The sequence below is a fragment of the Silurus meridionalis genome, chromosome 20, assembly GCF_014805685.1.
Source record: "Silurus meridionalis isolate SWU-2019-XX chromosome 20, ASM1480568v1, whole genome shotgun sequence".
NCBI classification, from domain to species: domain Eukaryota; kingdom Metazoa; phylum Chordata; class Actinopteri; order Siluriformes; family Siluridae; genus Silurus; species Silurus meridionalis.
This window is the reverse complement of record NC_060903.1, coordinates 6,549,344-6,574,420: the sequence shown is the minus strand read 5'-3', so window position 1 is coordinate 6,574,420 and position 25,077 is coordinate 6,549,344. Positions and strand designations below refer to the sequence as shown.

The following is a 25,077-nucleotide window of genomic DNA, read 5'->3' as shown; positions in this document are numbered from 1 at the left end:
CCATTAACCTAGTTTCTGAGCTGTAGAGCACAAGCTTCTTAAAGCAATGTATACTGCTTCCTATGAAGTGCGGATCCCTGAGTCTCCAGGCAGAAATAAATATTGCATCATTGCCTTACTTTTACATGTCACATATTTGAACTTGGAGTTTCTGTGCCTGACTGACGTGACCGATTTTAAATAAATCAGTACCTTAAGAGAATCGTGAGAATGATGAGGAAGGGGTTTAATCATTGGCCTTTAGTAACACCAGAGCTATATGCTCTCCATTAAGCTTTTCTTCATACTACTTTTTCGAAATGCGCTTTACGTGTGAATGATGCACAGTATGTGTAGTTATGAAACCGAGAATAAGCGGCGTAACTCCCACGAGTCGCGTTCATTAAGTTTAAATACTTATCATACCTATGACTGATGATATATGTTTAGAAGGTCATGTGAGGTTCATGTATGCGATCACTGCAACTAACAGAGAATGTTTAAATGAATAGTGCAAGTTCAGGGGAAAAAGCAGCATGATCTTACACACGTGTGTGTGTGTGCTGTGCAGGATACGTGAAAGGTCTGGCGTTAGCACTATTGAAATTTGTCAGTTAACAGTATGAATAGAGCGAGATGTGATGTTAAGTTATAATATTTTTTATTTTTGTGATCGAAGGGTATCTGCAAGAGTGAAAGGAAAAGTGTATAGGACTGTGGTGAGACCTGTGATGTTGTATGGACTAGAGACAGTGGTAGTGAGTAAAAAACAGGAGGAGGAGCTGGAGGTAGCAGAGCTGAAGATGTTGAGATTTTCGTTGCGAATGACGACAATGGACAGGATTAGAAACAAGTTTATTTGAGGGACCGTGCATGTAGGACATTTTGGGGACAAAGTGAAAGAAGCCTGATTGAGATAGTTTGGACATGTGCAGAGGAGGGACATGGGGTATATCGGTAGAAGAATGCTGAGGATGGAGCCACCAGGAAGGAGGAAAAGAGGAAGTCCAAGAAGGAGGTTTATGGATGTGGTGAGGGAAGACATGCAGGTAGTTGGGGTGAAAGAGGCAGATGTAGAGGACGTGGGTATGGAGACGGATGATCCTCTGTGGCGACCCCTAATGAGAGCAGCCGAAAGAAGAAGATATTTTTATTCTACACTACCTGGTTTAAAATCATCACCACATGGATTTATCTAGGTAAATAGTTAAGAGCCCTACATTGGATTATTACTGCAGTGATTGATTTGCTTTAAGTTATTCAACCCTAACTGATGCAGTGAGTAGCCGTTTGTTTTTTACACAACCATGTTTAAGACCTATTCTATGATTGTGGTGTTACTTTGTTTCAGAAGGGTCAAATAATTGGCCTGCATCAGTCAAATTTAATGGACGAATTTAGTGAAATTAAATCCTAAAAAAAACAACATAAAAAAAACAATAAAGAAGACATGCCTATGTTTAATTGTCAAAGTCTACACATTTCCACATGCACAATATGGCGAAGAACTCATGGTTTTGAGGTTAAACAGCTGTGCAGGCTGAAGAAAAACGACTTATCAGTGATGATAATCAGGGTTGAAAACGCTTACATTTGCAAGGGAGCATAAACACGCAGAAACAAAAGGAAAAATCGCGTGTGGTCCAGATTTACTCTCTTCCAGGGTGACGGGCGCATCTGGGTAAGAAGAGATGTAGATAAAGTGATGCGCAAAACCTGTGCCTACCGTACAATCCTGTGGGGGCAGTGTTATGCTCTGGGGTTGCTTCAATTCGTCAGATCTAGATTCAGCAATGTAATGTGCTCCGGAAAATGATATCAGCTAAATATACCGATCGAACAAGCTCTTCAACCAATGGATTTTGTCTTTATTGTAGGCACATGGCATATTCTATGATGGCAGGATTTTAAATTGTGAAAAACTGTAACCTCGTTGAAAATCTTTATAATGCGCCAGAGAAGACTTTATACAGCAGGCTGACTCTCTCATTATCAGTACAAGGCCTTGGCAAGAAATTAATGCAACTCTGGGTGGAAATAAATGTTATGACATTGCATAAGCTCATAGTAACTATTCCACAGTGAATGTGCACCGTGAAAACGAAGCAAAAGCGCTCCAGCAATTGTTTTTGTTTTGTTTTGGTCTGGAAGTGTTTATTGTGATCAATAAATTATTTCTATTTGATGTGCTTTTTTTAAGCTTGTGAACACATGTCCTTGATCGGATTGGTCGGTTCATCTGAACTAATCATTGTGTAATTCTATGTAATTTAGAAGCAGCAAGTTCCTCTGAATTGTAAACTTTTTGAGTACGTTGCTGTAGAATTGCAGGTTAGACATGAAACAAAAGTATTTTTTTTTCCATAATTTTTTTTTATGTTCTTTCGCGTCTAGTTTTGTAGAGCAGCTATACAAAGATATTCAAGAGGCCGAGCAGAAAAAGCAAAACGTTTGGTTTTGACATCTGAGTTACCACCTGCATTCTGTCAGCCTTAACACTGTTTTATCACACCTTCAGTTTTCATGCTTCTACAGAAGACCTAATTGGCTGTAGTGTGAAAAAAAACCCTGAGAAATGTCACAGAAAAATCTGTTTCTAATGTGTAACAATACAAAGCATCGGCTTTATTTCTGCTACAAAAACAAATTAGTCCTGACTGACAAACTGTTTTTTTTCCCCTCTTTCTCAAATGATGACTTTATTGTCACAGGTAGAAAAACATGCTTCGTGAATGCTTTTTTGTTTGTGTGTTTTTTTCCTCCATGCTTTTGCCCAAGTTACAGTCAAAATATCTACAAGTTTCCACATGGTCTTTTGAGCACATCGGCTGTAGCCTGTATTAACTCTTTCCTAGAAAAAAGGAAACTATAATCCTAAACAGTGTTGAAAATGGAGCGTATAAGCAAAGCATTATAATTGGAGAAATTACGAGCTGTTCAGCAGAAAGCAGAAACTGTTTTTGCCTGCACGGTTCAACTGGAGGAGAACTTGGCCGTTGTGAATTACTCAACAAATTAAACAAATAAAATATTTTGGAGAGCTGAAAGCCAGCATGTTGCAATTCTACTACTGGGTGTTGCAATTGCTGGAGACACAGCAGCGATTTTCCTGTCGAGCATATGTGCTATCGTCTACGTTTCCTTTCTGCGTATAGTGTGATTAAGGGAGCAGGTTCGCATAAGGGAGCGTGTGTTTTTGAAGATTGAAGTTCTGCTTCTCGTCACAGCCTGTATACAATGAAGTAGTATTTTCATCAGGCAGGTTAGCAAGGGGGTTAATGGGCATCACGCATTGACTGACCAATGCACTGTCAAGCTTTAACTATGAGGGAAGAATACGTCCCTTTCTGTTTTATGGATGTTACATGTAAAAGGAAATGCAGAGTATTATTGGTGTAACGATTGTGTTTACAAAGCGATCCTTTGTAAAATCTCGATTATATTACACAAGACCTCAAAAAAGTGGCATCCTCTTTGTTTTTGACCAATCAGAATTGAGAATCAGGGAGAGCGATTTGGAAGAGCAGGTTCTTTTATACATGCTGTTTATTATAAGCTGATTGGCTAGATGGATCTTAAACCACTGCTGAGATTTTATACACGAAAACAAGTCAGATTTGCACCTTCTCTTCTCTCTCTCTCTCTCTCTCTCTCTCTCTCTCTCTCTCTCTCTCTCTCTCTCTCTCTCTCTCTCTCTCTCTCTCTCTTTCTCTTTCTTCCCGCTACTTTTAAGCCCTATTTGGTTTGGATTAAACTGACCACAGGACTTGTTGTTATTCAGCAGGTTGTGTTTTCTGCAACCCCAAATGTTTGCGCCACATGGCCATTTGATCACGTTCCATTCACAACATGGCGTCAAAGTAATCTCGCGGCTTTGGAGCGATTTCAATTTGTGAAGTGTGTTATATCCGAAGGGTCAGTGATACATGCGCTTCGAGATTGACTACGGCAAGTAGCGGCATTCAGACTCCTTTTATCCCAATGCAAGGTGGCGTCTGCATAGAAAATCACAGACGTGTGTTCAGACAGGATTAAAATGATCAGACAACTGCTGAGTTGGACGAAAAGTAAAACGTAGGAAATTCGACCTGTACATTTCTCAGAGGAGGACGGAAAGAAAAAACACTGATTTAGCCAATCGGGATGGAAATGAAATTACAGAGGAACTCCTTTAAAGTAGGAAAGTACCCCAGGACCCATCCGAAATGTAATAATATCTGGATAGGTTTTAAGATGGAGTTTACTGTGCTGATTCAGTCTAACGTATAGAAACTAGAGGCCGGCTGGCCGATTAATCGGACCGATTTTGGGCATTTTTTTATTAATCGTCCGATTGTGCTACAAATTAGGCCAAATAATAGGCAGGTGCATCTGACACACCAAACTGTGTGTACGTTCTGTGCTTGTGTGGGAGAACATTACTGTCTCGTACCAGCAGGTGGCAGTAGTCTGTATTCTGCATCCACAATAATAAAACCGGAAGAGCTAGAACTGTAAATATATAAAGTGAGCAGCGTTTCCACCTGCCGCAATCTTTACTTTACTTTACTTTAACGGATTCGTGTAGCTTTTTCCAATCAGGTCTGTTGAGTTGCAAAGACGAGATCAAGAACGACAAGTGTGTTCCGTTTTTCACAACTGCTTATTCACTTAGCTAGGAGTTCTCTTTCTCGCCGACGAGCTCCGCTGCCGATTCGACCTACAGAATCGGCCAAAAAAAACACCCGGACATTCCCAGACGGCCGACTGCCAGCTTGGGCTCACGTCTTATTAATTCATTTTATGAGATGAAAGGGAAAAACAATCTGCATCATATATCGAGCATCGCCATGCGTGATTATAATAATATAACATCGACCTTTTCTAGGGACCACAGATTATTGATGTTCAAAGCTGTAAAGACTTTCACCCAGTGGAGGACATAAGGATTCAAAAACACATTTAAGCTCCAGAGAGCTGTGAAATTTCATACAACCCTAGGGTTGCCAGGTTCGCAAGTTTGATGCAAAATTGACAAATTTTAAGATGGTCGAGATCAATAGACAAAAAAAAAAGTAAAACCCTGTTTCATAAAAACTTTATAGGTTTTGTATAATCTCCCTTTTCCAATTCTTGAATTACCTTTGTAATAATTCTGTGAAGTTTTTGAGTCGTAGTTGGAAAGGAAATTTTGTTGTATTTTAAAACACAGCATTTGTTTTGTTTTTTTGCTACGTGCTGCCGAGTGTCCGAACGGCTCACACAAACCCTGTCGTTATTTATTTTCAGCCGCTGAAGGACTACAGTGTCGAACGCTATGAAATGAATAAAAGAACAGTTACCGTGCGTCAGGTGGCAGGATGTCAGCGCAGGTTGAGATCAGGTTGTCATCAGGAACAGTCCGTAACTACATAACTACACTGAGAGCTCCAAGGTCAAAAACAGCTAACCGTGGAGTTCAGGCAAATTAATTCTTATTGGAGTCCATGTGGGGATGGATGTGGTTCAGCTACGCACGGTCAAAATCCAGAAAACGCACTCGGACACGCAGACCTGCAGCATTCACACACTGTATGGGGGAAAAATCAAGCTGAAAATGATTAAGCAGTTGCTTATTACAAATGGTTGATGGGGATTGAGCTGTAATTATTTTTTTTCCTAAAACATTCCACGTATTTTTGAGATCATGTAGACTTCGGATGGTTAGGGTTGCAAAGATTCAGGTTCAGATGACGTTAATGTGTGCAAAAATGGTGGGAATGTAGACGGAGCAGGACTGTTTTTTTTTTTTTCCTGTGCCAGACATGCACACAGACACGTGTGTGTGCGTGTGCAAACTCCTAGGTGTGTGTGGACATGTGCAGATGTGTGTTTGAAGTCCTTTAATAACCAAATCTGTCATTTACCTCCCAGAATTTAGTGAAATTACAGTGCGTGTTCATCTTAGTATGTTGCTGTGTGTCTTGTTTTTAGCATCTTGTTCAGTGACATGTACATACAGACATACGTACATACATACAGACATACGTACAAACATACAGACATGTGTACATACATACGTACATACAGTCATACGTACATACATACGAAAATACATAGACATGTGTACATACATACGTACATACATACATACATACAGACATGTGTACATACAGACATACATACATGCGTACATACATACAGACGTGTACATACAGACATACATACATACGTACATACATACAGACATGTGTACATACAGACATACATACATACATACGTACATACAGTCATACGTACATACATACAAAAATACATACGTACATACAGACATACGTACATACATACGTACATACATACAGACATACATACATACATACATACATACATACAGACATGTGTACATACAGACATACATACATACATACGTACATACAGTCATACGTACATACATACGAAAATACATACAGACATACATACAGACATACATACAGACGTGTTCATACAGACATACATACATACATACGTACATACAGTCATACGTACATACATACAAAAATACATACGTACATACAGACATACGTACATACAGACATACGTACATACAGACATGCATACGTACATACAGACATACATACCTACATACAGACATATGTACATACTTACATACGTACATACAGACATGCATACGTACATACAGACATGCATGCAGATATACATGGGTACGTACATACAGACAGACAGACATACATACGTACATACATACAGACATACATGCCGAATATCCACTGATTGGTATAATCCTCATAATATTGGCACTCAGGTTGAATTCTGACTCGGATTGAGCTATTATAATTGAATCTAAAAAAAGCGTTTCTGATTTGATCGACAATATCTCACTGTCTGCCATTAGCTTTTCGTTTCTGGTGACTTGGCGAGTTTGTGCTTTCGAGAGCGTAAAGGGATTTTGATCTCGCATGACGCACAGACATATTGTGTGCATGTGAAGGCCTTTTCTCTTCAAACAGGAAATCCTCTGAGCTGAATTTGTCCCACACTGCCGTTTTGGCTGCTGAGTAGTGTACTTGCTTATTTCCCCCACCTCCTCTCCTCTCCGCTCTCCACTTTGAGAGAATGAGTCAGCGCTTCTAACCCTTTTGCGTAGTTTGCTGTAGAAATATGGAGAATAGGTTGTTTTTTCCCCCTCATGCTGTGAGTTTTAGTAGCGTGTCACAGGCTCAAATCTCACCGCACAACCTTCTTTTTTTGTGTGCGCGTATACCAGGTGACATGAGTCGGGCGGCAATAACTATTCGACAAACTCGATCAAATTTACTCATTCAAAATGAGAAGCTGGTAATGAATGGGGTGATTGTGAAGCATGTTACTGTGTTTGACTGGAAACGGCTCATTGTTCATCGCTGGCCTCATGACAGCTTGTCTTTTTCACGTAAGTGATATTTCGACTTTGATTAAGATTTGAGAAACTTCACTTCGAATGATGTTTGTCAGGTTTATTTTTTTCCTGCTCGATCAGAAAACATTATTGCAGTAAAAAAGAAAAGTTGGATGCTAATGAGAGCTCCTGATCTCATATTAATGATAAAAAGCTGATATTAATATCTTTAGTTACCTGTTAGTTTATGTTTCATTTGTTTGGCATCATCACATAATCAGTTACTTGTAGATGGAGAATCAGCAGCTAACATTCCTCACCTACAAATACGAGAAGCTAATTATGTGCATATATAATGTGTGAGTCAGAGGCTGGTGTGTTTATTTTTGCTCAGGGAACTGTTTAAATTAGAAAATCAGGTGGCAGGATTGGAGCGTCTTGGATTGAACAAGAATCAGCTGAAAAGGTCAATAGGAACAGATGCCTTCCTTCTTGCAATTATTAATTGATTATTGAGCAATGAAATATGACTGATCTGTCTGGTAACTGCCAGCTGGTGGACCCCTGAAGCAACACTAATAAGATATTATATTTGCACAAAACGTGTTGAACATTTCAGCCGTGACCCCCGAGTTTAACATCAGAATAGCAGTGCTTGTGTAAGAGATGATGCTCTGCTCAATAGTATTCTGTATTACATCATCTTCTGGATTAAAGTCTTCTTTTTCATCCTTGATTTGCTGTATTAATAACAAATAAGCAACGTGTTATTGTGTGGCATGAAACATTCCTTTATTAAAGAGTGTCTGAAGAGAAAGAATATCAAGTACTGAATCTGATGTGGAGTAAGAGACTAATCTAAGGCTTTAACTTTAACCACAGGCCCATGATGAACCCTGTGAGCCGTAGCTGCCACAGCTAGTCTGAAGCTGCACCATGGCCAAGCCGGGGACCGACAGAGATGGAGCCATGGTGGAAAAGACGACTGGGAGGAAGGTAACCACCATATGAATTATTACATGGCATTATGTTTGCAAACGTCTTTTGATTGCTCAGGTATTTGGTGTTTGCTCCTTATTGGTTCTCGTCAGTTGTTTTCCATCCGGCGGTCATCCCCGAGTTTTGTGGCTAGAAGTTCAGACTGGTGTGAATTCATTTTCATTGAGTAGATCTGTCGAAGTTTAAGTTGATGCCCTCATTCTAATACGTGATCTTTTTTAATTGCAAGAAGTTTATTTGGCTTTTTGAAGGAGGACTCCAGTGTCAGTGCTTGTTAAAAGTCTGAGCTGTTTCTAAGTTTTTCTGCCGTAGGAATGATGGAGCGTTTTGCTGTTTCTCTGTGACTAGCTGTATTTTTATTAGATTAACTCCAAGATCAAATAAAGAGTTAGAGTTGGTGGAAGAGGAATAAAAAAAAACGCATCATCTGTGTTGCGTTGATGCTACGCTTCCATTTTCAAGCTTAATAACAGGGTCTAATGAAGTTGCCAACATTTATGGAGCTATTTAATTGAGGATAAAATATTCTTTTAATGTAATTGAGCCATTTAAGGGAATACATGTGCATGTCTTAGGGTCTGGTTTACTGTAGAAGTAAGTGCACTTTGATTTGAACACAGAAGTGGAGGCATTTTTTTTTTGTTTTTTTTATTAATAATTGTATTTTTTATTTAATCGTTTTTGCTGTTCAAAGTTTGTTCAAATAGTAACTGATTCACATCGTTCTCAGGCCTGACAGTGCAGCTGTTTAAACGTCGTAAGAGATTAATGCTGAAAATGAAACTATGGCAGTAAGACGAGCATTTACGGGCATTTAGTCACTTTCATGTGCGCTTTATGCAGATCAATGTAAACGTGATTTCGGTTGTTCGGGCCGCTCCGGGGCATGCGTGATGTGCTCACATCTGTCAGTGCTTAGATATAAGAAATGAGAGAATGTGTAAAAGGAGAATTTCGGTTTAAGATGACTCGCTTTAATTATTGAGTATGTGTTTATGTTCGACATTGATTGTGGCCAGATTGCAGATACTTTTGGCCCAGAATAAATACTGTAAAGTGAAAATAGACGATGTTCAGACTGCTCTAATCACTGTTTATTGTTCATTTGCAGAGTAAAGATAAAATCTCCCCATTTACCAAAACTCCGAAGATCGATCGGAGTGAGATTATGGGGAAGGAGGGGAAGCCGAAGTCTTCCATGAAACGCAAGCTCTCCTTCAGTGTCAGCCCGCCCCGTAACGAGGAACGGGACTCAGACACAGGTCAGTTTTATTCTGGTAGAAAATTCCAGTAGCATTCATACAGCTCTATGCTGCCTCTTGTGGTTAGACCTGGAAACGATTAAACATACACTCTACTGCTGTTTCGTTCTTCCTTTTTTCCCCTGGAGTTATATAACAGTTGAGCCAAAGTCTTCAAATGTGAAAGGCAGGAGAAATGTTACGCATATGCATTACTGGGAGCACTAACTAAAATAAACACAACTAGAAAAAGCTGTTTTGTTTGAGAATTGTACTTTCTGTAGTTATGTGGGATTTTAGTGGTTCCTAGGTATATACAAAAGAGAAAGAAAAGAAACGAGTTTGCCTATATATATTTTTTGATTGAGATGTTGATCTTGTCAAAGCTGAATTTAATGGATGTTTGTTATCCTAATAGGAATTTAACCTCTTTTGCTATTTGTAAGGGAAAGGAAGAGACAAACTAACCCTTGGGGAAGTAGACTGTGCCCATACTGCCATACTGAGGTGGTTCTTTTGGCTTTCAGCGGCGGCCCCCTCTTTATGCCATAACGAAGCGCGTTGTATTTTCTGCTTAACAACTGAGAAAGAGGGGGAGCGAGTGAGTGTAATGCAATGCTCTCCTCTCCCGTTCTCCCTCCTCCCCATTTCCACCTCTCATCCCCATCCTCCCCCTCCTCCCCCTCCTCCCTGCTTTCCTGCTTCTGCACTGTAGATGACTCTGACCCCGGCCAGTCGAGCGATATGTGGGGAGAGAGATTACTTCCTCCCTGCAGGATATACGCAGGTAACTGCCTCAGCTAAATCCGCCACTATGCTGTGCCACTCAAAGACAGCAAAATGATCGGCGGTGAAACTCGAGACGCTTCAAAGACTGCTTAACTCAGCAAGCATGGGCACCATATTGATGCGCATCAGCCTTAAATAAATCCCAACACGCCCTCTGCCCGGCACATAACTGCATAATAATATCTGTAAACTAATTGAGGTTTTATGGTATACATTTCTGTTTTATAACCACTGCCATAACACTAATTCCAACAGCATGAACTTTCTATAATCTAGCTCTTTCCATAACTGGGTGGGGGACACCGATTGCTTTCTCTTTTTTTTCTGCTGAACACACAGAATCTCCTTTAAAAAATGTTTTATTATCGACAGTATTTGGCTGTCTTTAGGCATACATGTCTGCTCTATCCATTTTACATGCATGCCTTTAAAATCATGCACCCAAAGTCGAGGTGGTGGAATTTAATGAATAATGCATGCATCCAGAGAAGCCTATAACAACACTCTCAATCGATATGTTTAGGTATTTGCCCTGCTACCTGTTAGAACCCTTTTCAGAACACAACATGAGCTATTGCATGAAATCATGGAGTCAAAGTCTCTTGGAATTTACATTGCTTTTTTGCGATCTTCTCTACATACAGATAAAGATGGTCCTGATAAAAAGAGGGTAAAAAAGGAGTCCGGGGGAAAGAAGTCTACCCCTGTGAATATTTTGTTTGGTTACCCCCTGTCTGAACGCAAGCAGATGGCCCTGCTGATGCAGATGACGGCAAGAGACAACAGTCCAGGTAATTGCTGCTGCCTGACATGAACTGTATATTTTATGTGGATCTTTGACATATATTTGACATAATGTTTCCATATTATTTTTAAGCATTTAACTTTCTTTCCGCGGAGTCTATTCAGTATATAATCTATAGCATTATTTTCTTCGATGTAGACACCACACCGAGCCACCCGTCCCAAACTCCAGCAGTGCAGAAAAAGACACCAAATAGCTCCAGTTCGCGTCAGAAAGACAAGGTGAACAAGCGGAATGAACGGGGAGAAACGCCGCTGCACATGGCAGCCATCAGAGGGGATGTCAAACAAGTCAAGGAGCTGATTGGACTAGGGGCAGATGTAAACATGAAAGATTTTGCAGGTAACACTGGTTTCACATTCACACAGCCACGATGCTCACAGAGCACCACAGGAGATCACTTAATATATAACTTAATATCTATATTTATTTACATTTTCTGATATTTTTTTTGTTTTGTTTTAATCTTTACTTTAATCGTTTACTGTGAGCAACTGCAACCAAACAATTTCCCTATGGAAATATATAAAGTATTCATATATTTTTTTTTGTAGGTTGGACGCCTTTACATGAAGCTTGCAACCTTGGTTACTACGACGTCGCGAAGGTTCTTATTGGCGCAGGAGCTGAGGTGAACACACAGGGATTGGACGATGATACCCCTCTTCATGATGCCTCCAGCAGCGGACACAAAGATGTACGTTTCTTTAAAATATATATATGTCAGTTGATTAAAATATTTAAATTAATACCTTTCAAATTCTTACTGCTGGAACCTATCATAACCTACCATATGGATGCTTTTTGCAAATGTATGTTTATTATTAGTGAAATCATACTCAACATAGAGCATGAAGACAAAATATGTTTGTAAATATTTGAAAGTAATGATGGTGTTTTAAATGACGGAATCCATCAGGACACCAAACAGAACTTTTGCTATGTTTCCACACGGACGGGTAATGAGGTGACCCTGGAGAAACTGTACCTTTTAACACTGTACTTTTATACGGATGGCATAATCAGAGAATGTTTGCTTTTGACGTTAATCGGTTTATTCACGTCTTATAAACATTTCAAGCATATTCTCTACATATATTTATGTTTGTGAGGCAAGTTATTTGCCTACGTTTGTCGACATATAATCGCACAAGCTCACATCACGAATGCGATACAGTTGATCGTGCAGCACTAATATATACACACACTGTATGTTTCAGCGACCATTTTTTCATATATTTTCAAGGGGCAATACTACAGAAATAACCGTTGGATATAAATTGTTTAAATAACTGGCAACAAAAGTGAGTACACCCTAAGTAAACATTTCAAAACTGTGTTCAAAGTGTCAATATTTTGTGTGCGCAACATTGTTATCTAGTGCTGCCTTAATCCTCCTAGGCATGGAATTCATCAGAGCTGCACAGGTTGTTGCTGGGATCCACTTCCACTGGATGTTAGACACATGATGCTTCTCCACCTTCCACTTGAGGATGCCCCACAAGTGCTCAATAGTGTTCAGGTCTGGAGACATACTTACCCACTCCATCACCTTCATCTTCAGCTTCCTCAGCAATGCAGTTGTCGTTTTGGCAGTGTGTTTTGCCCAGTTTCTGAAAGGAGGGCATCATGTTCTGCTTCATAAGTCACAGTACATGTTGGAATCCATGTTTCTCCTCAATGAGCCGCAGCTCCCCAGTACCAGCAGCACTCATGCAGCTCCAGACCATGATGCCACCACCACCACCATGCTTGACTGTAGGCAAGACACAATTTTCTTGATACTCCTCACCAGGGCGTCTGCACACATGCTGGATATCATCTGAGCCAAACCGGTTTATCTTAGTCTTATCATACCATGGTTCAGTAATTCATGCTCTTGGAAACGTTATCTTCAGCAAATTGTTTGCAGGTTTTCCAGCTTTCAGAAGAGGTTTCCTTCTGGGACGACGGCCATACAAACCGACTTGTTGCAGTGTGCGGCGTTTGGTCTGAGCACTGACAAGAGGACCCTCCACTTCTGCAACCTCTAAAGCAATGCGTCTGTTTTTTGAAAGCCAGCTTCTGCACCTAAAGCACAGCACGAGGACTCAACTTCTATGAACAGTTCTAAGTCTCAAATCCTCAGAAAGCTCTTTGCCATGAGGTGCCATGTTGAACATCCAGTGGTCAGTATGAGACAATTGTACTTAAAGCACCAAATCTTAACTGTACTAATACAAGATACACAAATTTGTATGGTCCTGACAAAAACATGAACCTGATGAATAGGACATGTGGTTACAAGACGCACGGCTTCTATCACTTAGGGTGTACTCACTTTTGTTGCCAGCTATTTTGACAATAATGGCTGTATGTTGAGTTATTTTCAAAGGACAGTAAATCTATACTGCTACACAAACTGCAGACTGACTACTCAAACACATCCAAGTTTCATTTCTATAGTATTGTCCCTTGAGAGATGCTAAAATGTTTGCTGAAATGTGAGGGGTGCACTCACTTTTGTGAGATACTGTATATAAAAATATGTATATATTTCACCAGTTACTTATATGGGTACTCTTTTGCAGATTGTGAAGTTACTATTGCAGCATGGAGGAAATGCCTTTCAGGCAAACAAGAGAGGTGAGCGGCCAGTGGATGTTGCTGATTCTCAGGAGGTTGAGCAGCTACTGAAGGGGGAGATCTCATTATCTGACCCAGATGACAGCTCTTCAGGTAGAGAAGCATTGACCTCTACATATCTACACTACCTGACCGTCACACCCATATATGGTTGTTCCCCTGAGCTGTTGCCACAAATTCAGAAGCGTATAAATGTATAGGATGAATACTGAACCATGAAGATAGGGTTTGACATGGTTTAGTGTGTTAGAGAAGTGAAGAAAAGAGTGCAGGCAGGGTGGAGTGGGTGTAGAAGAGTGGAAGGAGTGATTTGTGATAGAAGGGTATAGGACTTTTATAGGACTGAGGTGAGACCTGCGATGTTGTATGGTTTAGAGACATGTAGGACGTTTTTGAGACAAGGTGAGGGATGCTTAATTGAGATGGTTTGGACATGTGCAGAGGAGACACATGGGGTATATCGGTGGAAGAATGCTGAGGATGGAGCCACCAGGGAGGAGAAAAAAGAGGAAGGCCAAAGAGGAGGTTTATGAATATGGTGAGTGAAGACACACAGGTGGCTAATTTTAAACAGGTAGATGTAAAGGACAGGGGGGTATGCAGACGGATGATCCGCTGTGGCGACCCCTATCGGGAGCAGCTAAAGAAGAAGAAGTACTTGCTAACTGAAGGGCCTGCTTGAGTTCTGACCTCAGCCTAGTTGAATACCACTGGGATAGTGATCTCACTAAAGCTTTTCTTTTTCACACTCAGCATGGGTGTGATGGCTAGGTGTTCACATACTTCATTCATATAATGTACCTTGCTTAATTGTCTTTTTATTTCTTTGCGTTTTGCTATTAAACGCTTATAACAGGGTTTCTACATTTTAGGATTCAAGAAGTCTTAAATGCGCTGTTCTAGGTCTTAGATCATTTTAAACAGCCTCTAATAATTGTAATACCGCTATTTCATTGAAATGTTCTCACAGCACTTTAGAATGGTTTTGTTTGTTTGTTTCCTTGGTGTTGTAGTTCTTTCTTTCGCTAGTCCAAATAAAATTCTGTATTATGTCTAAAAAATTGAGACCAACACGCAACAGCCAATCAGCTTTCTGTTACTGGTGCGATTCTCTCTTGGATTGTACCACAGCTGCAAAACGGTTTTTATTTTTTAGCTATGGGGAAGTGCAAATTTAGAGATACTTGGCGTGAAAAAAATAATAATTTCGAGATCGGGTTAAGGCCAGTTGCTAACAGCATGTGTGTGTGTGTGTGTTTTTAAAACCATTAAGAATTTCATTCTTAATGGTCTTAAAAGGGTCTTAAAAAGTTTTAAATTTAACTTTGTAAAACCCTGCAGGACCCTTGTTATAAATACTGCCTAATACATTATAAGCTTTATCCATTTCTTTTCATCTTTAAAGAATACTTAATAATTGATTGTTTGTGTCTTATCTTACAGACTCTGAGGACCCCCCATCAGTAAACCCCTCCAGTGTAGACGAGAATATGGAGTACTCTGACACGGAGAAGGACTCTGATGGCAAATCGACCACAGCAAAGGCCACATCTTCAGTGTCTGGTTTGGATGAGTACGAGTTCAAGGATGAGGAAGAGGAGGAAGACCTAAGCAAGGCCCTGAACGACCGACACATCTTGAGGCGAGAATTGCGTCAGAAAGAGAAGGAGGAAAAGGAGCAAAAGGAGCAAAACCATTACACCACCAAACAGTCCAAGAGCGATCAAACTCCCTGCAAATTAAAGAAGCCCAAATCATCCCGCGTCCTGTACTGCAGTTCAGATAGTTCAGACGATGAAATAGAGACTCCATCAGAACGAAAGTGTTCACCTACCAGGTCGCTCTGCAACGACACTCACAAAACAGAGAGCAGAACAAGAAGAGAAAGCTTAACCATAACTCCAGCAGAAAAAGGCAAGTCAAACAAGAAGAAGAACAAGAGCCAAAGCAAAAACAAGGAAAACCAAGAGGTTCAAGAGGACGGAAAAGAAAACAGCAAGTCCCTTCTGTTTTCTACAGCGACTGCATCTGACAACTCTGATAAAAGTGTTCGGGAAGAAGATTCTTTCAAAATGTCCTTCAGCCCAAAGGATGATTCGTCCGTGCACCTCTTTCACTTGTCAGCTGTGAAATCCCCCAAACTCAGTTACAGCCAAACCGATAAGCAGATGACACCATTAAAACAGGAAAATGCTAAGACTTTTGTCTCCATTGGAGACGGATCCTGTCCTATGGACGGTGTCAAGTACAACCACTACACAGATTCTGACTACACGGAAGGTTCCAGCAGTAAGAGTTGTAAGCACAAGGACAAAAGCAAACATCACTATAAGGAACACAGCTTGGACGGAGATGACAGAAGCTCCAGCCCTTTTAAAGATGCCAGTTTAAGCAACAGTTTGGATGGCTCTGAAGGAGTCTTCAGGAAGGCTGAAAAAGATGGAAAGGTCGTCAAGAAACATAAGCTAAAACACAAGGAGAAGGACAAATACAGAAAAGACTACGAGCCTGAGAGGAATCGGCATCGGCAGAAAGACCTCCGGAAAGATGGGCATAGGAACATGGAGTTTGACCGAGAATTTTGGAAAGAGAATTTCTTCAAAAGTGATGAGAGTGAGGAGATTAAAGGGAAATGTGAGACACCAGGCAGTTGTTCTCCTCAAAAATCCCTTGACACATCACCAATTAAAGAAGAAAAGGCAACATTAAAAGACAAACATGCAGTCTGCAGCAGCACTAAGGAGAGAAAACTGAAAGACGAGCGAGAGAAAGACAAGCTCATAAAAAAAGAGAAGAAAGATGTGGCATATAAAGATGAAAGAGGATCAAAGGATGGGAAAGGTGCTGAAAACGACGAGCGGTCAGAAAGTCTTAACTTGTTACGGAAGCCTGAGGATTCTCTTTCGAATTTGTGTATAAAAGAGGAGGTGGAAGAGAAGCCTCTTACTGGAAACCTGTTTGATCACAATCAGCTGGAGACTACAGAGAAGAGCTGCCGAGAGAAAAACGATAAACGGCCGCCCGTAAAGGACAGAGAATCCGAAAAATGTGACAAAAGACACGCAGAAAAGGAAAAAAAACCTAAATTGGAACACTTGTTAGATAAATCGGACTTTCACAATTCGACAGACCGATGGAAAGAGAGGGACAGATTAACAGCCTCATCTAATCTGTCCGGGGAGAAAAGTCACAAAGAAAGTGAAAAACTGAAACTTGTTTCTGTTACAAAAAAGCATGAAGAAACCAAAAAGAGCAAGGACAAGCTCGACAGAAGAAGTGAGAAAGAACGGCAAGAGAAAGAGCATTCCTCAAGCGATCACAGGGACAAGGATAAAGTGAGTTCTGAAAAGAAAGGAAAGATTCCTGACAAGAACAGCGATCATAACAAAATCGATCGAATTAAAGAAAAGGAAAGGGAAAAAGACAAAGACTACGACAAGAAGAAAAAAGAAAAATCAAAAGAAGCCCCCCTCTCTTCTTCAGGTTCTAATCTCAAATTACTTTGGGAAGAGAAAAAAGGGTACACATCCGAGAGCAATAAAACAGTAATCTCTAAATTTAAAGAAGAGGTTATGAAAACCCCTGAGAAAGATCGGGACAGAAGGGAGAGGGACCGAGATTTAGAAAGGCACCGGGACCGGGATCGAGATCGGCACAAGGAAAAGGACAAGGATAAAGAGAGGTCCCAACAGAACAGGGATAGCAAACTGGTTAAAGCGAGGCCTGTCGAGTCCGAGTCAGACAGGTCCAAATCCAAAGCGTCGCCTGCACTAAAGGAAACCCGTCCCAAAGAGAAAAGACTGGTTAATGATGACCTCATGCAGACCAGCTTCGAACGAATGCTTAGTTTGAAAGATCAGGAAATTGAGCAGTGGCACAAGAAACACATGGAAAAGATGAAGCAAAAAGAGAGGGAAAGGCTGAAACAACGACCAGGGGCTGACCCCTTCAAGCAAAAAAACAAAGACAAAGCAAAGATTTCCATTTCCAACGAACCCTGCGCAAACAAAGAACTTTTGCGCTCCAAGAGCTCCGAAATCCCAGAGGCTTCCAGTCGTGAGAAGATCTTAAAAGATTCAACGAGTGGAAGGACGCTTTCACTAGATGCAAAGAGTCTGACGTGTTTTGGTAAGACTGGTCCATTAATAGAAAACAGCCTTAGTCGATCTCCAAGACCTGACAGTGAACGGTCTGGAATCATGTCGAGATCGGTGTCCATGATCTCAGTCGCCAGTTCAGAGGACTCCTGTCAGGCTAGCATGTTAACGCCAAGGCCCACAGAATACGACTCAGACTTAAATTTGGAAGCATCCGACTCGCAGCCACCATTTCTCCAGTCTTCCTTGACAGTTCAGTCCTCCAGATCACCGGTTGTCAACGACAAAGATACCAACAGTCTTCCTGACATAGCGTCTGGCAACAGAACACCGCTGTCCAGCAGACTCGCGTCACCTTACTTAAGAGCTGTTCTGGATGAGGATGCTAAAGCTGGTCCATGCGAACCAGACAAACCGAAGGAAGAATCTGAAAAAGTTGGAGACGTAGCATGCTGCATTGAGGAGCCTGGTAAAATACACCTGACCGAAGCCAATGGAGCAGTCGCACAGGAAAGTCTTAACTCCGCACATCTCCCTTGCGTTCAATCTGAAGTGGAAAATTCAGCCAGTGTTGAGGATGCGAGTGGCACTTCAAGCAGCCAGTTAGTATGTGCATCTCACTCGAACTCAATAAAAGACCTTGCAAGCCAACAAACTGGCCTTTCACAAGCCAGCAATTTGTTGCCAACTACAGTGGAGGTCATCAAGCTGAATACTGACTCTTTACAAGAGCAAAGTGCACAAAATCAACTCGACAGCCCTGACATGGAAATGACCGAGGGATCAAACAAAAATTCCTTGAATGCACCTGTGTGCCAGGTTGCATCAGCGGTGTCCTCGCAGTCAGAGCAAAGCCTCGCCAGCAAAACACCCAAGCATTCAGTTACCCTGAAATGGGATTCCGTCTCCGAGCCCAATACTGAACACCCAGCAAGAACGGATGTTGATCCGAGACTCGAGCCAAAAGCGAGAAGTTTATCACTGGGCCCTGAGAACATAGAGGACCAATGCACAGAGAATGTGTCTGATGAGATCAGAACTAACAGCCAAACTAGCACTTGTAGGATTAGTTCTGAGGAGGCTACAAAAACACTGCCATGTACATCCAGTGTGGTGAAAGATTCTCAGCAGGCTACGGAAAATATTTTACAAGACGACTGCAAGTCAGATCTTTGCAGTGAGAAGGCAGGCACTGAGTCACAGCTGGAGAAAAACGAACATAGTTTATGCTCTATGCCTTCCGTTTCAAATGTCCCTCACTGTCAAAGTCCTGAACATTTATCTGAAGAGCCGATGGAAGTATCAGAGGATGAGCCGGACACTCTTGAGACGCAGGTAGAGAAAGCTGTAGCTGCAGAGGATGCGTCTCAAACCCAGGCTCTAGCAGATAAAGCAGACGTTGATGTGGAGATGCCAGAACAACTCGCTGCTGAAGAGAAACCTGGAAAACCAGGTACTCCGTCAGATGGAGATCAGAATTTGGGCTGTTCTGGGGTTCAACTTGATTCTCAGTCAGAAGTAACCAGCGGGGCGACATCTGGAAGCTCTTCTCCATTGTCAGTTGCGGACAGAGACGGCGATCTAACCGGAGCCCGGACAAAAGTGAAAACTTTGGACGATGATGTCGATGTCCAAGTCACTCATCCGAGAAAACGAAAGATGCCCAGAGTTTCTCCTTCAACCCAAGCCAGCCTTTCAGCCCAGCAGATTAAGGAGAAGACGCAGCAGTCTTTGGCAGCGATCGTGGACTCCCTAAAGCTTGAAGAAATTCAGCCCTACCAGACCGAACGGGCTAATCCTTATTACGAATTCCTGCACATCCGCAAAAAGATCGAGGAGAAGAGGAAGGTGCTATGTAGCGTCATTCCTCAAGCACCACAATACTATGACGAATACGTTACGTTCAACGGATCTTACTTGCTTGATGGGAATCCTCTGAGTAAACTCTGCATTCCAACAGTAAGTCACATTGTTTTATTTGTTTGAATGTCCATTTGAAATATTTTTCAATGCCTGCCAAACGAATGCGTTTGTTTGCGATTGTGTTTGATCAGATAACACCACCACCATCTCTTCTCGAACCACTGAAAGAGATGTTCAAACAGCAGGAGGTCATGCGCATGAAACTGCGCTTGCAGCACAGCATTGAAAGGGTAAGTGGCCGTTTCTAAATGCACATCTTCATTAGGAACGTAGATAAAAATTTCCAGAGCTCTAAAACGTATTCGTAAGCCGTCTTTAAGTTGGCCGTGGTAGTATCCTGTTCTTTTTGCTCCGTTTAATGACTTTTTGGAATTTCTTTCACTGTAGAGCAAGGCCTTGCCAACTTTTTTTTCCAAGTTTTTTTTTGCCCTTTTTTTCACAGGAGAAATTGATCGTGTCTAATGAGCAAGAAGTCCTGCGTGTCCATTATCGTGCTGCAAGAACATTAGCCAATCAGACACTACCCTTCAGCGCTTGCACAGTCTTGTTGGATGCAGAAGTATACAACATGCCTGCGGATGTCCAGGTTAGTAACTGTTAGTCTGTCTGTATCTGATTATTGTTTTATTTATATGGTTTATTGTCCTTAGTTTTACAACGCATCATTTACACATGTCCTACACTGGGAGTGTACAGAATAGTTTGGAAACATGACTGTAAAAATGAAAATGCAGTCGAGCCATTTACTGTTGTAACAATGTACAAATGATATATAGTTTTAGGCTTCTAGATTCAAAGATTGTTTTATTCTCATATTTGTGGTCCGCTTGCATGGCAGGGGGATGACGGGAAAACCTCGGTGAGAGATCGGTTTAACGCAAGACAGTTCATGTCGTGGCTTCAGGATGTGGATGACAAATTTGACAAGTTAAAGGTAAACTGTTTTATGTTTTGGTGCTTGTTGTGGCTGATGTTTATATGAAGTGGTATCAAAGTTTCAAGACTTGCACTGTTTACAAGAAAGTACTTTATTTATCTCTGTTTACACAATATCCCCTTTAAAATAGTCTCAATGCGTCAATTCTAGCGTTCCCTCCACTTCCGGAATGCACAATTCACGCTGGATTGCCGCAATGGTGTCAAAACCATTTGACCTTTGAGCTTCATCTTTGGGAAGAGCAAGAGCCAAGTAGTGTGGCAGAAGTGAGATCATGTGGATTGTTCTCCGATGATCATCATGCGCAAGTTGAACGAACAGTTTAAAAATTTTGGAGGGTTAAGTCTTCCTGATCTCTTGTTGTCTTTCTTTTCCGCTCTTGAACCCGCTGCTACTTGAAACACCTTGAACGACTCGTTGCAGCATCTCTGTGTGTCAGACGTATGTCCTGTATGTCATCTTTGGCAGATTTACCCAGTTTGCTCTTTGTTCTAACAACAATGATGAAATCGCAGACGCAGTAATGCACGTAGTCAGAATAGCACCATTAGTCTCGAAACTTTGGTACCAACTCCTGTGTGTATACGCGTGTGTCTGTGTGTCTGTGTGTGTGTGTGTGTGTGTGTGTGTGTGTGTGTGTGTGTGTGTGTGTGTGTAAATACAGTGCACTTTTTTTTATTATATTGATTAAATCGAGTAATCAAATAGATTACCGTAATTTCCGGACTATTAAGCACACCCATAAATAAGCCGCACCCACTGAAAGATTTTTATTTTGAATATAAATAAGCCGCACCTGTCTATAAGACGGGTGTATTCTACACTGAAACTAATTAACTTTACACAGGCTTGAATGAAAGACACGTTACACACAGTGTAACGGGTGAAATATGTTGCGCTTCCTTTAGGAGCATAGCAGTATTTTGGGAAAAGCCTGCTGCCGCATTTTTCCGGTATTACTGCGTGTGTGGAGACCGAGGAATATGTCCTTATTATTTTCTGATGCGCATTTCTACGTTTCTTTGACTAACTCGTAACACTGTTGCCAAGAAAAATAAAAAAGCACGAGTTTTGAAAACCTGTCTGTGCTTCTATGATTTCTGTTGCAACTGGAGTTAGTGAGTGAGCTGCAGGTCAAACGTCAGAGGAACCGCATCCATATTTATGATGTGGTGCGGCCCGATTCAGTGGGAGCGCATCTGATTTAATATAAAGAGTTTCATTGGTTCACCTGAACCCGTTCCCCAATTTCATTCGTCTAATGTTATGGGTCTCAGTTTTTTGGTGTTGAAGTTTGTGAAACCGCTTCGTTGTTTAAGCCACGGGGTTCCAATCGTGAGAAAAAAGTAGCGGCTTATAGTCCGGAAAATACGGTAAATAGTTTTATTATTTAGATCACATTTGGGTAATACAGATGTGTGTGTGTGTGTGTGTGTGTGTGTGTGTGTGTGTGTGTGTGTGTGTTACATTTAATATTTAATCATCTAAAGATATGATCTACTTAACTGGTCTACTTATTCCAGCATACATTAATAAACCTCTCATTCATTCACTCCCTCGATATGTGGAATTGTCAGGATTTTCTCCTTTTAAGAGAATTCTTGAAGCTGGACATAAAATGCTAAAGAAAGCATTTTCATGTATGCGCAAAACAAATCTTATTTCCAGTCTGGAGTGAGCAGCCACAGTGTCACTTCGCCAACTCTAGTCTTTGTATTATACCCCTGGCATTGTTCCACATGTAAAAAGGATTTTTACGGATTGCCCTAGGACACCACTAATAAATATATATATATTCTGTGACTGCATAGTTGGAAAATAAATATTATTTGAATTGACATCTAATATTACTCTGTCACAGACATGTCTCCTGATGAGGCAGCAGCACGAGGCAGCAGCTCTTAATGCTGTTCAGCGGTTGGAGTGGCAGCTGAAGCTTCAGGAGCTGGACCCAGCCACTTACAAATCAACCAGCATCTTTGAAATCCCAGAGTTTCACATCCCCCTTGTTGAGGTCAACGACGACTTCGACCTCACCCCGATATAACAGCGGCGAATTAGCGCTCGGTTCGCAAACAACTGACATCACGCTCATCTCTCCGGGACTCGGGAGGAGTAGAGAAACACAAAGCACTTGTTATGGGCAAGCTGCAGTGTGTGTGTGTGTGTGTGTGTGTGTGTGTGTGTGTGTGTGTGTGTGTGTGTGTGTGTGTGTGTGTGTGTGTGTGTGTGTCGTGCGCAGTCTTGCACCACATAATCAGACACTCCAGAGGGGGAAAAAAAACAACAACAATAATGACAAAAAATTGAGTAATAGTCCTCCATCTCTGTGGATTAGAAAGTCTGCAGTATTTTTTTTTTCTAGGTCATTCTGAATAGGAGTGTCTGCCAAAAGAATAAACGCGCATGCTACGTTTCTGTACCGGGTCCAAGGCTCAGCGTTGCGTCCCTGAAGGTCCAATTACTTTTCTCTCTATCAGCTCTTGTATGAATACCTGCTCCAGATGCACTTCTGTCCTAAGAATCCAGTGCAAAACAGAGATTCTTACAGCTGCTGGCATTCGGTCCAAACTGAAACGCACTTAAAGTCCGTGTTGCAAAACAGTAGAACCACAGGCAGGGATGCAGGCAGAGCTGCACCGAGGAGATCCAGCCAGCAGAGGGCGATGCCTACTCTCCTCACATGATGAGAGAGCGATCGTGAGAGAGGGAGAATATTGAAGAAGCAAACACTTTCCCTCTGCTCTGAGAGAACAGAGGTCTCGTTCCAACTCGTTTCAAAAGTGAGTGTTCATTATGTACAGACTGTTCTCTTCATTCTTTTTTAACTTATTTTATACATACTGATTGTGCATTTGTAAATAGCCATGTAATTATTATTTTTAACTTGTAAAAAGAGAAAAATAACAGAAAGGAAGTTAATAGATATTTTGATTGTAAACTTTTTCGTTTTGTTTTGTTTTGTTTTGTTGTTTTTTTTGTTTTTGTCACATGTTTAATGGACCAAAGTTGGTTTTCTATTGCGCGTCCTCTCTGTCGTTGATGTCGGCTTAACTCTTTAAGCATGTGTTTGTTTTTTGTTTTTTTTTATTCTGTTTGGGTTTTGTTTGTTTGTTACATTTCTTCTTCTTCTTCTACTACATGTTTCCTCCTAGATTCATCACAGCAGGTGTTTTTTGACTTGTGATTTCTATGCTGTGCATGCGTTTCAGGTTTGTGCTTCTTTTTCTTCCTTTTTTTTTGTTTATTATTATTCTGGAAGCTGTGCTGTGGTGAGGTTTATGTAAGTGCTCCTGCTTTTTTGTTTTGTTTTGTTTTTTTCCCCCGCCTTTTGTCGTCTCTTAGTAGCACTCACTCGCTTCCTTGCGTGTCGTCCTGGTTGTGTCTTGCGCACATAAAGAGAAAACGGGATCGGTGTCTTCTCATTAGAAAAAGGAAAACTTACTTTTACAGTTTTAATGTGAGATCACAACAAAACAAAACCTATTTTTTACACCACGCCTTTTGAACGATGGTTCTAAAAATATGTCTATTTTAATAATTACTTGTTACAGGATAATGTACATAATTGTAATATATACCTGAATAAATTTTATTGGTTGTGAACTTTCTGAAAGTCGTTACTTTTTTCTTCACTTCACAACATCACGATCACACTTGAGTTCCACGACTGCACTTCTTCAATCCAATTTTTTTTGCTGTAAATTGAAACATTCGAACATCAAGGTTATTATTTATTTATTGATTTGATATAATTATGTAGGAGTAATAATCTTGGCTGAAGTGGAAAAAAGTCGTTACACTTAAGGTATGTGCAGTTTATTAATGTGTCACTGGCATTGTAACGTGTCAGGTTCTTTCCAGGATTTTCCACAAAACCTTGAGATTGGACGTTCTCTCTTTCTGATCAGTAAATTCAGTAAATGGAAGCGTATGTAGTAATAAAATATGTGGTATGTGGGTTTGGCTGTAGCTAAAAGGCAGATTTCGATCCACGATCCAAATGTTTTTAGAATGTTACCTCATTACCTCTCATTGTGATTCAATTTAGAACATGTCGTTTTGGTAAATATTTCCTCGAGTGCATTCAGTCTCCATCAGTGAACGACTGATAACTTCAACAATGATGGAACTATAATAAACGAATGTTCGGTGTCACCTGGATCAGGATGATTTAGGTTTCTTTCTAATACCAGAATCTTTTCTTACAACTGTCACCGCTGGCTCGTTCACTAGGAATAAACTTATAAACTTTTCTTTTAATTTATAATTTTTAAGTTATATTTTTAATTCATTTAATCCTGTAAAACTGCTTTGGGACAGTGTTG

At 40.9% G+C, this 25,077-nt stretch overlaps 1 protein-coding gene across 2 annotated transcripts in view; it reads left to right on the top strand.

The window, feature by feature from the left end:
• Positions 1–24,360, top strand: part of ankrd12 (ankyrin repeat domain 12) — a 41,677-nt gene extending 17,317 nt beyond the window's left edge. Inside the window, exons 2-13 of one of the 2 annotated variants that reach the window (XM_046876552.1) lie at positions 8,216–8,329; positions 9,444–9,594; positions 10,289–10,360; positions 11,007–11,153; positions 11,306–11,509; positions 11,722–11,864; positions 13,738–13,885; positions 15,236–19,848; positions 19,944–20,042; positions 20,255–20,398; positions 20,651–20,746; positions 22,611–24,360. In XM_046876552.1, the coding sequence (XP_046732508.1) occupies positions 8,270–8,329; positions 9,444–9,594; positions 10,289–10,360; positions 11,007–11,153; positions 11,306–11,509; positions 11,722–11,864; positions 13,738–13,885; positions 15,236–19,848; positions 19,944–20,042; positions 20,255–20,398; positions 20,651–20,746; positions 22,611–22,796 (6,063 nt within the window). In that variant the 5' untranslated portion in view covers positions 8,216–8,269 and the 3' untranslated portion in view covers positions 22,797–24,360. The remainder of the gene's footprint in view (positions 1–8,215; positions 8,330–9,443; positions 9,595–10,288; positions 10,361–11,006; positions 11,154–11,305; positions 11,510–11,721; positions 11,865–13,737; positions 13,886–15,235; positions 19,849–19,943; positions 20,043–20,254; positions 20,399–20,650; positions 20,747–22,610) is intronic. The other variant, XM_046876553.1, reaches the window with a different exon arrangement.
• Positions 24,361–25,077: the final 717 nt, after the last annotated feature.